Raw genomic sequence first — 14,165 nt, 5'->3', positions numbered from 1 at the left:
TTAAGTGCAGCGGTTATTGGGGGGGAGGGGCTCGTTTGCAGGCGGACGCAAGCAACAACAGTTCTCCGGAACCCTCTCCCCACCTCCCACCCACGCTGTCCCGTCCACCTTTTCCCTCTCGATCTTCCGACTGAACACCCAGAATCGAGGGGAAGCCGCTCGCGCGGGAAAGCAACTCCCGCACCCTTCTACGTGATCTGTACCTTTAAACGTACTCCATCTCAAACCAGACCCCGGAGGCACCACCCACATCCGTCTAACATCACTTCCTCCAGGGTTACGGTGGGTGGCGGGGGGGGGAAATCTGGGAACGCGAGGGGTTGGGCTGAGCCGCACTTGGGGAACGGCGCGGACCTTCTGCTAGGGCTCTGGTTCTCCTCCGCCTGCTCAGCCCAGTGGCCCCGCGCATCTACCACAATGGAACCGCGGTCTCATCTCGGGGCCACCTATTTGCTGGGCTTCAGTTTCCTGCTTCTCGTCACCTCTTCTGATGGACATATTGGTCTTGGAAAGGGTCAGACCAACTTCTTATCTTAATTTATACTCATACTGGGCCCAGCCCAGTATAACCCTCTTCTTGTGCTAACACGATCCTCCTCCCGTTCTCTTAGGCCACGCCAGGTTTCTTTTTATCCTCCCTAACCGCTCCTGAATTTTGAGAATTTCTTGCGGGTAGGGAATAGCGGGTCTGGGGAATGTTGAGATGAGGAAGTTGTGCTGGAGGCCTCCCTAAATTCTTGGGTTGGGAGTAAGGAATAACTTAAATTAGGGAAAGCATGTTTAAGAGTCCAGCATAGGTGTCTAGCACTTGGTAAGTCCTCAGGAACATTCAATCACCTTCTCTTCTGGGAGAAATAGGGCCTCTGGACATCAGCATATGCAGAGATCCTTTCCCTGGCTCTGAGATCCCCCTCCTTACCTCTTCTCTGAAGAGCTGGGTTATTGCCTCCTCTGTGCCTTGGGGAGAATAGGACCTGCATACCAGGAAGGTGTGACTGGCCAGATGAAAGGTGTTAGAGGGTCGATGTTAGAGGGTAACTAACAGTTGTCCTTGGTGTGCTTAAGTCAATGTGTCTGAAGAAACCGATATATTTTTTTAAGATTATTTATTTATTTATTTGACAGCGCTCGAGAGAGCGAGCACAAGCAGGGGAAGGTGCAGAGGGAGAGGGAGAAGCAAGCTCCTCCCTGAGCAGGGAGCGGGATACAGGGATCAATCCCAGGACCCTGGGATCGTGACCTGAGCCGAAGTCAGGCACTTAACAGCTGAGCCACCCAGGTGCCCCGAAACTGAAATTTTTTGAGGACTGAGAGGACAGTGGTTATGAATGGGGGATAAGAGGTGTGATCCCCTACTCCATCCCCTTCCCTACATCTTCTTTGGAACTCAGGGTTTGTGCTTTTCCTAAGTGGAAGAGTGGTAGTATGGATTCCCCTTTCCTTTCATTTTTTGCGCTGACCTTACTGGATGGAATGATTCTGATGCAGTCCTGCTGTTTTAAGTTCTTCTATATCCTCCCTAGTTGCGCATTTGTTGATAGGTGATGAGTTGGGTGGACATTCAGTGTGCCTGAATGTGGTCACTCCAGCAAATAATTTTTAATCACCTACTATACTCCAGGCACTGCCCCAGGCACTAGAGAGATAGCAGTGGACAGGACAGATAAGGTTCCTGTTCTCACAGTTTTTATTAGAGTCAGAGATACGGAGAGTGGACACATGAACAAGAACAAATTAAGAAGCAAGATAATTTCAGCTAGGGATTAGTGCCAGGAAGAAAATGAAACTGTGATGGAGTAGGATGTCTGGGGAGGATAAGGGAGCCAGCATTACATGAGCTAGAAGCCAAAGAAGGCTTCTCTGAGAAGGTGGTATATAGGTTTCCATTTCAGTGATGAAACTTCACGGTGAATTCTACTGGGCCAGAATGTTTTCAATACTGACAATCCCATTTTAAAATAGATTACTGTATATTTAGCACAAAATTATAAGTAGCAAGGAAGACAGAATATGGTGTTAGGAGTGTGAGCGTAGATCCGAGCTTTATTTTCTTCTGCGATTGACCAGCTGAGAGGCTTAGGGCAAGTTGCTTAACCTCTCAAAGCTCAGTTCCTCATCTGCAAAATGGGCATAATAATAACTATCTTAGACACTCAACAAATAATTTATTCTGTTCCAGTTACTGTTAGGTGTAGGCAATACCTTGGAGTCACCTGTTTAGTACCTTTATTCCTTGTTAGGCGTTAAGTCCTGTGTGGTGGTTCTAGTTGTGTTGCTGCATAATAAACCACGGCAAAATTGGTGTAAAGTGGTGTAAAAGTGGTGTAAAGAAATCATTTTATTATGCTCATGGTTCTGTGGGCCAGGAATGCAAACAAGGCACACTGGGGAAGGTATGTCCCTTGGTTCCATGTCTGGGGCCTCAGCTGAGCAGGTTACTTCTCCATAGGGTCTTTCTTCATGGATTAGATGTGGGCTTCTTCACAGTACGACAGTCCTAAGAGTGCCCATCCCAAGAGAACAAGGTGGAAATGTGTTGCATTTTTATCATCTAGCCTTACAAAGTCACATAGCATCACTTCCACTGTAAGGGCATATTCAAGGGAAGGAGCTCCATGGAAGGAATGGTGAGGTCACTTTGTAAAAAAAGCATGTGGAGTGAGAGATTATTGCAAGTAGAGTCTGCCGCAGTAAGCCAGGACCATTTCTGTCTCATTCATGCCCAGGAATGGTTGTTGGAAGAAGAAATGAATGGTACACCTGATCATTGAGATCCGTATTTTTTTTCAGCTTATAGTCTGAAGACTGTCAAGACAAGTAAGCAGGCAGTTGCATACACTGTACTGTGAGCAGGGAAATACCAGGTAGGCATTTCCTGTAGGAGGATGTAGGAGGGCAGTTTGAGGCAGGAGGGCTGTGTGGTGAAGATTAAATGAAAAAAATGATAGGCACTTCATATTGTGTTACAAACTGAGAGAGTATTTAGTTATATTTATTATTATGCCGTCCCAAGGAAGAATATTTACTTGTTCCTGAAAGGAATTAATAATTTTTCAAACTTTTGTTTTTTGTGTCTCTTGGGTATGGAATCTTGGGAAATAAATTATAGCCCTCGAACCCCACCTCCCCAAAATGTGCTACCTGAAGCAAGGCTCCTGAAAATCTTGATGAGTTAAGATTTTTCCCAAGTGTTTCCAGAAGATGGCCTGTTGGTTTTCAGAGAGGAGAGACTAAATGACCCTATTCTTTTCATTCAGAACAGGAAATACAGTGGTGTGCTTTGAGCACTGGATGGGAATCAGGAGGCCTGCGTTTTAATGCTGGACAGACCAGGTAGCCAGCTCTGGTCTTCCCTGGAGACTTTTTATTGAATGAGAGTATTGAACTAGAAATTGTCCTTCCAGCTCTAACATAGTGTTCTCAAATACAGTTGACTCTTGAGCAACACGGGTTAGGGGTGCTGATCCCCCCACACCCCATAGTTAATCAGCATATAATTCCTCCAGAACTTTACTGATAGCTTTCTATTGACCAAAAGCCTTACCAATAACATAAACAGTTGATTAACACATATTTTTATGTTATATGTATTATACACTTTTTATGTAATAAAGTGAGCTAGAGAAAAGAAAATTAAGAAAATCGTAAGGAAGAGAAAATACATTTATAGTACTGTACTGTAAAAAAATCCATGTATAAGTGGATTCATGCAGTTCAAGCCCATGCTGTTCAAGGGTCAACTATAATTTTGTTGTTCTCTGTGTCCTAAAAATTTGGAATGTATCCCCTATGGGGAGAATTGTAATGACTAACATTTTCTGTACGTGCACTCTATTCCAGGCACTGTACTGTGTATTTTCATGTATTGACTGGTTTAATCCTCATGATAACCCTCTAAGATGGGTCATATTTTTTTCTCACCATCCTCATTTCACAGATGAAGAATGTAAAATGGGGGAAGGGGCCACACAGCTAGTAAATGGGCTCTCTGGATACAAATCCCAGAGACTGTGCTTTTAACCAGTACACCATTCCTGCCTCTGAGTGCAGAAACTCCTTTGAAAACTTCACAGGAGAAATGATAAAGCTGTTGATGGGGGCGATTCGTGTGCTCTCCTGCCTGAACCAGAGATAGATGACTTCATTTCAAGTCTCTGGAATAAAAATTTGTCACTGACATATACAAAGTGTTTATCTCCCACACTGTGCGCATTCACAATAACCCTATGGGATAGATAATTTGTTAGTTATATTTTGCATTTGTGAGAACAGTCAGGATGGAACTAGGCTTCCAACCCAGGTCTGCTCCACTGCAGTTGGACCCTCCTTTCTTAGCCACTGTGTTATTCTACCTTTCAGGTACAGTGTTGCTTGTTTTAGAAGCTTGGCTGCCAGCTCTGACACTTGATATTTTGTTTCGTCAGCCCGGGAGGGGGTGGATAATACTTTTCTGGTGTCTTTCACTTACATTGATAAAAACAATTTTAAGATGAAGGGCTTGGGAATTCTGACGTAAATGCTGTGTTTAGAAATGGTCCCTTCCCCTCCCCCCTTGTAATGTTAATGTTTTAGGGAAAGAGCAACTGGATGTGGGAGCCTTCAGCTCACTTTGCAGATAGCGGTATAAGTTAAGTGGCTGTGCATGTGACACTTCAGGAAGTTGGACTTACTTCCAGCGTTCCACGGTGGCATGTGTGTATGCATGGGTGGTGTCAGGGAAGTAGGTGAACTTTTTTTAAAGGTTTTATGTATTTATTTGACAGAGAGATAGAGCACAAGCAGGGGGAGCAGCAGGCAGAGGAAGAGGGAGGAGCAGGCTCCCTGTGAGCAAGGAGCTGGGTGTGGGACTCGATCCCAGGACCCCGGGATCATGGCGTGGGCTGAAGGCAGACGCAGACGCTTAACCTACTGAGCCACCCAGGCATCCAAAGTAGATGATTTTAGTAACAAGGTTAACACTGTACCCTTTCAGGTTATTTTTGAAGGGAAACAAAAGCACCTGGTTTTTCAGATCTGAAGTGGGTGTTTGCATTCTGCTTTGGTGAGGCCATATTCATTAAATTGTTCGTTTAACCTTTGCTAGAGAGGCAGTATAGTGTGTGGTTAAAGTACAAACTCTAGAACTTTACCACCTGGGTTCTAATCCTAGCTGTGTCATTTAATGGCAGTGTAACCTTGGGCAAGCTGTTTAACTTCAGCTTCCATATCTGTAAAATGGAGATAATTAGAGTTTCTACCTCATAAATTTATTGTGAAGATAAGTTGACACATATAAAAGCATGGAAATCAGTACCTGGCATATAATGAATGACATATGAGTGTTAGTCATTATTAATATTCTTGTTGTTATCATTGTATTATTGTGATTATCACAAAGTAGGCATTCAAAAATGATGCTGGTTATTACTATTATGAAAAATTCCAACATTTTAAAAAAATATTTTTATTTAAGTTCAGTTAATTAACATATAATGTTTTATTCGTTTCAGAGGTAGAGGTCAGTGATTATCAGTCTTATAAAATACCTAGTGCTTGTTACATCCCGTGTCCTCCTTAATGTCTATTATCCAGTTACCCCATTCCCTCACTCCCCTCCCCTCCAGCAACCATCAGTTTGTTTCCTGTGATTTAGTGTCTCTTATGGTTTACCTCCCTTTCATCTTGTTTAATTTTTTCCTCTTTTCCCCTGTGATCCTCTGTTTTGTTTCTTAAATTCCACATGAGTGAGATCAGATAATTGTCTTTCTCTGATTGACTTATTTCGCTTAGCATAATACCCTCTAGTTCCATCCACGTCATTGCAAATGACAAGATTTCATTTTTTGATGGCTGCATAATATTCCACTGTATATATACACCACATCTTTATCCATTTGTCTGTCGATGGACCTCTGGGCTCTTTCCATAGTTTGGCTATTTTGGACATTACTGCTGTGAACATTGGGGTGCAAGTGCCCCTTCAGATCACTATATTTGTATCTTTGGGTAAATACCTAGTAGTGCAATTTCTGGGTTGTAGGGTAGTTCTATTTTCAACTTTTTTTTTTTTTTTAAAGATTTTTTATTTATTCATTCAACAGAGATAGAGACAGCCAGCGAGAGAGGGAACACAAGCAGGGGGAGTGGGAGAGGAAGAAGCAGGCTCATAGCAGAGGAGCCCGATGTGGGGCTCGATCCCATAACACCGGGATCACGGGTGATCACGCCCTGAGCCAAAGGCAGACGCTTAACCTCTGTGCCACCCAGACGCCCCTATTTTCAACTTTTTGAGGAACCTCCATACTGTTTTCCAGAGTGGCCTCACCAGTTTGCATTCCCACCAACAGTGTAAGAGGGTTCCTCTTTCTCTACATCCTCGCCAACATCTGTTGTTTCCTGACTTGTAAATTTTAGCCATTCTGACTGGTGTGAAGTGGTATCTCATTGTGGTTTTTATTTGCATTTCCCTGATGCAAAGTGATGTTGAGCACTCTTTCATGTGTCTTTTGGCTATTTAAACGTCTTCTTTGCAGAAATGTCTGTTCATGTCTTCTGCCCATTTCTTGATTGGATTATTTGTTCGTTGGGTATTTAGCTTGTTAAGTTCTTTATAGATTTTGGATACTAGCCCTTTACCTGATATGTCATTTGCAAATATCTGCTCCCATTCTGTCGGTTGTCTTTTGGTTTTGTCGACTGTTTCCTTTGCTGTGCAAAAGCTTTTTATCTTAATGAAGTCCCAATAGTTCATTTTTGCCTTTGTTTCCCTTGCCTTTGGCAACGTGTCTAACAAGAAGTTGCTGTGGCCGAGGTCACAGAGATTGCTGCCTGTGTTCTCCTCTAGGATTTTGATGGATTCCTATCTCACGTTTAGGTCTTTCATCCATTTTGAGTCTATTTTTGTGCATGGTGTAAGAAAATGGTCCAGTTTCATTTTTCTGCATGTGGCTGTCCAATTTTCCCAACAGCATTTGTTGAAAGACTGTCTTTTTTCCATTGGATATTCTTTCCTGCTTTGTAGAAGATTAGTCGACCATGGAGTTGAGGGTCTGGAATTGTGTTGCCACCAGCTTTGATTCAACATTCCTTTGGCTCTTTGGGGTCTTTTCTGGTTCCATAAAAATTTTAGGATTATTTGTTCTAGCTCTGTGAAAAAAGTTGATGGTGTTTTGATAGGGATTGCATTGAATGTATAGATTGCTCTAGGTAGCATAGATATTTTAACAATATTTGTTCTTCCAATCCATGAGCATGGAGCATTTTAACATTTCTTTGTGTCTTCCTCAATTTCTTTCATGAGTGTTCTCTAGTTTTCTGAGTACAGATCCTTTACCTTTTTGGTTAGGTTTATTCCTAGGTATCTTATGGTTTTTGGTGCAATTTTATATGGGATTGACTTCTTAATTTCTCTTTCTTCTGCTCATTGTTAGTGTATAGGAATGCAACTGATTTCTGTGCATTGATTTTATATCCTGCCACTTTGCTGAATTCCTATATGAATTCTAGCATTTTTGGGGTAGAGTCTTTTGGGTTTTCCACAGAGTATCATGTCATCTGTGAAGAGTGAGAGTTTGGCTTTTCTGCCGATTCAGATGCCTTTTATTTCTTTTTGTTGTCTGATTGCTGAGGCTAAGACTTCTAGTACTATGTTGAACAGCAGTGGTGACAGTGGACATCCCTGCCATGTTCCTGACCTTAGGGGAAAAGCTCTCAGTTTTTCCCCATTGAGAATGATATTCACCGTGGGTTTTTCATAGATGGCTTTTATGATATTGAGGTATGTTCCCTCTATCCCTACTCTGTGAAGAGTTTTAATCAAGAAAGCATGCTGTACTTTCTCAAACGCCTTTTCTGCATCTATTTGGAGGATCATATGGTTCTTGTCCTTTCTTTTATTTATGTAATGTATCACATTGATTGATTTGCAGATGTTGAACCACCCTTACAGCCTAGGAATAAATCCCACTTGGTTGTGGTGAATAATCTTTTTAACGTACTGTTGGATCCTGGGGTACCTAGATGGTTTAGTCGGCTAAGTGTCTGCCTTTGGCTCAGGTCATGATCCCAAGGTCCTGGGATCAAGCCCCACATCGGGCTCCCTGCTCAATGGGGAGCCTGCTTCTTCCTGTCCCACTCCCCCTGCTTGTGCTCTCTCTCTCTCTGTCAAATAAATAAATACAATAAAAAAATGTACTATTGGCTCCTATTGGCTGGTATCTTGTTGAGAATTTTTGCATCCATGTTCATCAAGGATATTGGTGTGTATTTCTCCCTTTTGGTGGGGTCTTTGCTGGTTTTGGGATCAAGGTAATGCTGGCCTCGTAAGAGTTTGGAAGTTTTCCTTCCATTTCTATTTTTTGAAACAGCTTCAGAAGAATAGGTAGTAATTCTTCTTTAAATGTTTGGTAGAATTTCTGTGGAAAGCCATCTGGCCCTGGAGTCTTATTTGGAGATTTTTGTTACTGCTTCAATTTCCTTGCTGGTTATGGGTCCGTTCAGGTTTTCTATTTCTTCCTCTTTCAGTTTCAGTAGTTTGTATGTTTCTAGGAATGCATCCATTTCTTCCAGATTGCCTAATTTTTTGGCATATAGTTGTTCGTAATATGTTCTTATAGTTGTATTTCTTTGGTTTGGTTGTAATCTCTCCTCTTTCATTCACGACTTTATTTATTTGGGTCCTTTCTCTTTTCTTTTTGATAAGTCTGGCAAGGGGTTTATCAACCTTATTAATTCTTTCAAATTACCAGCTCCTAGTTTTGTTGATCTGTTCTGCTATTCCTTTGGTTTCTGTTTCATTGATTTCTGCTCTAATCTTTATTAATTCTCTTCTCCTGCTGGGTATAGGCTTTATTTGCTATTCTTTCTCCAGGTCCTGTAGGTGTAAGGTTAGCTTGTATATTTGGGATTTTCCTAATTTTTTGAGAGAGGCTTGTATTGCAGTGTACTTCCCTCTTAGGACCACCTTTGCTGTATCCCAGAGATTTTGAAACAGTGTGTTTTCATTCTCATTAGTGTCCATGAATTTTTAAAATTCTTCTTTAATTTCCTGGCTGACCCATTCATTCTTTAGCAGGATGCTCTTTGAACTCCAAGTGTTTGAGTTCCTTCCAAATTCCCTCTTGTGATTGAGTTCAAGTATCAAAGCATTGTGGTCTGAAAATATCCAGGGAATAATCTCAGTCTTTTGGTATTGGTTGAGACCTGATTTGTGACCCAGTGTGTGATCTATTCTGGAGAAAGTTCCATGTGCACTTGAGAACAATGAGTATTCTGTAGCTTTGGGATGGAATGTTGTGAATATATCTGTGAAGTCCATCTGGTCCAGTGTGTCATTCAAAACCCTTGTTTCCTTGTTGATTTTCTGCTTAGATGATCTGTGCATTGCTGTGAGTGGGCCGTTGAAGTCCCCTACTATTAATGTATTATTATCCATATATTTCTTTACTTTGGTTATTAATTCATTTATATAATTGGCTTCTCCTGTGTTGGGGGCGTAAATATTTACAGTTGTTAGAACTTCTTGTTGGATAGACCCTTTAAGTGTGTTATAGTGTCCCTCTACATCTCTTACTACAGTCTTTGGTTTAAAATCTAGTTTGACTGATACGAGGATCTCTATCCTCGCTTTCTTTTTATGTCCACTGCATGATAAATGGTTTTCCACCCCCTCACTTTAAATCTGGAGGTGTCTTTGGGTCTAAAATCAGTCTTTCATAGACAGCATATCATTGGGTCCTGTTGTTTTTTTTTTATTATTATTCAATCTGATACCCTTTGTCTTTTGATTGGGGCATTTAGCCCATTTACATTCCAAGTAGCTATTGAAATATATGAATTTAGGGGCACCTGGGTGGCTCAGTTGTTAAGCATCTGCCTTTGGCTCAGGTCATGATCCCAGGGTTCTGGGATCGAGCCCCGCATCAGGCTCCCTGCTCAGCAGGAAGCCTGCTTCCCCCTCCCCCACTCCCCCTGCTTGTGTTCCCTCTCTCGCTGTGTCTCTCTCTGTCAAATAAATAAAATCTTTAAAAAAAAAAAAGATATGAATTTAGTGCCATTGTATTACCTGGAAAGTCACTGTTTCTGTATATTGTCTCTGTTCCTTTCTGGTCTATGTTAAATCTGGGTCTCTCTCTTCACTTAAAGTATCACTTTTAATATTTCTTGAAGGGCTGGTTTAGTGTTCACAGATTCTTTTAGTTTCAGTTTGTCCTGGAAGGTTTTTCTCTCTCCTTCTATTTTGAATGACAGCCTAGTCAGATAAAGTATTCTTGGCTGCATATTTTTCTCGTTTAGTGCTCTGAGTATATCATGCCAGTCCTTTCTGGCCTGCTAGGTCTTTGTGGATAGGTCTACTGCCAGTCTAACGTTTTTACCCTTGTAGGTTATGGACCTCTTGTCCTGAGCTGCTTTCAGGATTTTCTCTTTGTCTCTGAGATTTGCAAGTTTCACTATTATATGTCTGAGAGTTGACCTATTATTGGTTTTGAGGGGGGTTCTCTGTGCCTCCTAGACTTGATTGCCTGTTTCCTTCCCCAGGTTAGGGAAATTCTCTGCTATAATTTGCTCCAGCTTACCTTCTGCCCCCTTCTCTCTTTCTCTTCTTCTGGGATCCCAATTATTCTAATATTGTTTGGCCTTATGGTGTCACTTATCTCTCAAATTCTCCCCTTGTGATTTAGTTGTTTATCTCTCTTTCTCTCAGCTTTTTTATTCTGCATCATTTCGTCTTCTATATCACTAATTCCCTCTTCTGCCTCATATATCCTAGCAATTAGGGCCTTCATTTTTTATTGCATCTCATTAATAGCCTTTTTGATTTCGACTTGATTTGATTTTAGTTCTTTTATTTTTCCGTGTCTTATTTGCTTTTTTCAAGCCGAGCTAGTATCTTTATAATTGTTATTCTGTACTCTAGTTCTGACATCTTACTTATATTTGTACTGATTAGGTCCCTGGCAGTCAGTACTGTTCTCTTTTTTGAAGTGAGTTTTTCCATCCTGTCATTCTGTCCGGAGAAGAATAGACGAACAAGAGAACAAAATACTAAAATGGCAACCATGACCATAAAGAAATATACGCTAAACAAATGAGAAGAGACCTGAAATCAGGGAGGAAAAAAAAATATAATGAGACAGGTGAACAGAACAGAGCAATACACTGGACAGTCCTGTGTGTATTTTGTTCCGTTTGTTAGAAAACTAGATCCCAAAATTGTAAAGAAAGAAAACTTATATATGTACAAACATAAAATTAAATATAATGAAGGATAGAATGTAACTGTAAAAATGAAAATTAAAAGGCATAAAAAGAAAAAAAGGAAGGAATATAAACAGGTGAATAGAACAATACACTATATCTGGAGTGTATTTTGATCTGTTTGATAGAAGAAACTACATTCTAAAATTGTAAAGAAAGAAAAACTTCTATGTATACAAAAGTAAAATGAAATACAATGAAAGGATAGAATGTAACTGTAAAAATGAAAATTAACAAAGATTTTTAAAAAAGAGTTGATAAAATAAGAAATTGGCTGAAAAAGGAAAGAGAACAAAAAAATTAAAATTGAAAGACTTAAGAATCATGGGAAAAAACCATTAATTCTATATACTATTTTCCCCTAGCGCTGGAGTTTTGCAGTTCTGTGTGATTGGTAAACTTGGTCCTAGCCTGATGTTCTTGCTTTATATACTATTTTCCCCTAGCGCTGGAGTTTTGCAGTTCTGTGTGATTGGTAAACTTGATCCTAGCCAGACGTTCTTGCTGATCTTCTGGGGGAGGGACCTGTTGCACTGATTTTCAAGTGTCTTTCCTCCTAGTGGAACTGCACTGCCCTTGCCAGGTGAATTGTTGCAAACTATACCTCTAGGCTTAGTCTTAGGGATAATGCAGAAGGGCAGCTAGGCACATGTTGGAGCACTGGGAAAACAGGTTAATTAGGAATCAGGAGATCTGAATACTGGTTGTGGCTTACTTTGTGGCTTTGGGTAGCCTCTTCTTTTTTCTAGCCCTTCCTAGAGGATATGAGAGGATTGCACTAATCTCTAAGTTTGTGCTGTTTTAATATCGTAGCACTAGCCACATGGCACCTTTAAGTTTTAAATTAATTAAAATTATAAATTCATCTCTTCAGTTGCGTCAGCCACATTGCAGGTATTCAGTAGCCACTTGTGGCTAGTGGCTAACATCTTGAGCAATGTAGATAAAGAACATTTTCATCATTGCAGAAAGTTCTGTTGAACGGTGGTTGAACAGAATCTCTCTTAGTAATAACCTCCTATGACTTTTAGCTCTGTCAGCTAACTTCTTAGTAGCTCAGGTTTGTGGAGAAATTTAATTTTACCTGATATTAATCTAGCTTCTCTGACTTTTTTGGGGGGGTGACATTTGCCCAACACATAGTTTCAATCAACTTTTTTTGAACTTTTTCAAGTCCCTGTTTTAGATGCTCTTCTAAACATTATAGGGGTAGTTTTTGTTTTTTTGTTTTTTTTTTTAAACAACAAACTAAAATCTGACAATTTCTTTTAACTTTAACTGGCAAGTTTAGTCCACTTAATTTATGGTGATTTTTGACAGAGCTGGCCTTTTTAAAAAAGATTTTATTGATTGATTGATTGATTTAAGAGAGTGCAAGTGCTGGGGGGAGGAACAGAGGGAGAGGGACAAGCAGACTTTGCATTGAGTGTGCAGCCTGACACAGAGCTACATCCCATGACCCTGAGATCATGACCTGAGCCAAAATCAAGAGTGGGACACTTAACCGACTGAGACACCCAGGCACCCTGACAGAGCTGATCTTATTTCTCTCATCTGGTTTGCATTACTACTGATTTTTCTGTGCTTTTTTCCTCCCCTTACTTCAGGGGTTGAGTATTTAATTGTTCTTTTTTGTTTTATCTCCATTATTAGTTTGGAAGTTGGCACTGTAGTTCTATTCTTTTGGTGGTTACTTTTGAAATTTTACTTGCATACTTACAAAATATAACATTAATATCTTAACCCTCCAATGGTAAGAGGTTCTTAGAACATTGCAACTTCAATCACCTCCTCTTTACTTATAAGCAAGTGTTCAGTGTTTTAGTTTTGTCTCTTATTTATTTATTTGTTTATTTATTTTAGAGACAGAGAGAGAGCAAGCATAAGCAGGGGGAGGGGTAGAGGGAAAGGGAGAGAAGAGAATCTCAAGCAGACTCTGCTGATTGTGGAGCCTGATGTGGGGCTTGATTTCACGACTCTCAGATCATGACCTGAGCCGAATTCAAGAGTCTGACCCTCAACTGACTGAGCCTCTGAGACACTCCTGAAACTCCCAACTTTTTTTATACTAGCTTTCTTAATCTACTCAATATCTCTTGGCCTCACCTTCTCGTTTTCTATCTTATCTCTCTGTGCTGCAATCTGGATAACCTTTGATTTATCTCTCCATCTGTCTCTAATTTGCTGTTTTAACCTATCCATTGAATTTTAAACTTTTAAAATATTTTTAAAGTTTATTTATTTAAAAAAAAAGTTTATTTATTTTTTTTTACTAATCTCTACACCCAACATGGGGCTCAAACTTACAACCCCGAGATCAAGAATCATTCACTCTTCCAACTGAGCCAGCCAGACACCCCTCCATAGAATTTTTTTAAAGTAATATATTTTATTTTTTGAGCCGTGTAAGGTCTATAAAAAAAATTGAGCTGAAAATAGAGTTCCCCTCACTTTCACTACCCAGTTTTCCCTATTATTAACATCTTGCATTGTGTGGTACATTGATAAAAATTGATGAGCCAGTATTGATACATTATTATTAACCAAAGTCCATGGTTTACATTAGGGTTCACCTTTGTGCTCTACATCCTATGGGTTTTGACAAATATATAATAAGATATATATGAATTTGCTAGGGCTGCCATAACAAATTCTACAGACTTGGTTAAACAACAAAAATTTATTTTCTCAAATTCTGGAGGCTAGAAGTTCAAAATCAAGTGGTTGGCAGGATTGGTTTCTACTTGTAGATGACTGTCTTCTTTCTGTGCCTTCACATGGTCTTCCCTTTATATGTGTCTATGTCCTAATCTCTTTTTAAAAGGACACCAGTTATTGTGGATTAGGGCCCACACTAATGACCTCATTTCAATTTAATTACCTCTTTAAAGACCCTGTCTCCAAATACAATCATATTCTGAGGTATTGTG

General features: G+C 40.2%; 1 protein-coding gene across 1 annotated transcript in view; it reads left to right on the top strand.

The window, feature by feature from the left end:
• The first annotated feature begins 285 nt into the window (after positions 1-285).
• The window catches only part of TXNDC12 (thioredoxin domain containing 12), a 30,225-nt gene continuing 16,345 nt past the window's right edge, over positions 286-14,165 (top strand). The window contains exon 1 of the mRNA XM_002915723.4: positions 286-514. Within this exon, the coding sequence (XP_002915769.1) occupies positions 418-514 (97 nt within the window). The 5' untranslated portion in view covers positions 286-417. The remainder of the gene's footprint in view (positions 515-14,165) is intronic.

Source organism: Ailuropoda melanoleuca, chromosome 2 (genome assembly GCF_002007445.2).
Source record: "Ailuropoda melanoleuca isolate Jingjing chromosome 2, ASM200744v2, whole genome shotgun sequence".
Lineage (NCBI taxonomy): Eukaryota > Metazoa > Chordata > Mammalia > Carnivora > Ursidae > Ailuropoda > Ailuropoda melanoleuca.
This window is presented reverse-complemented; position numbering and strand designations above follow the sequence as displayed.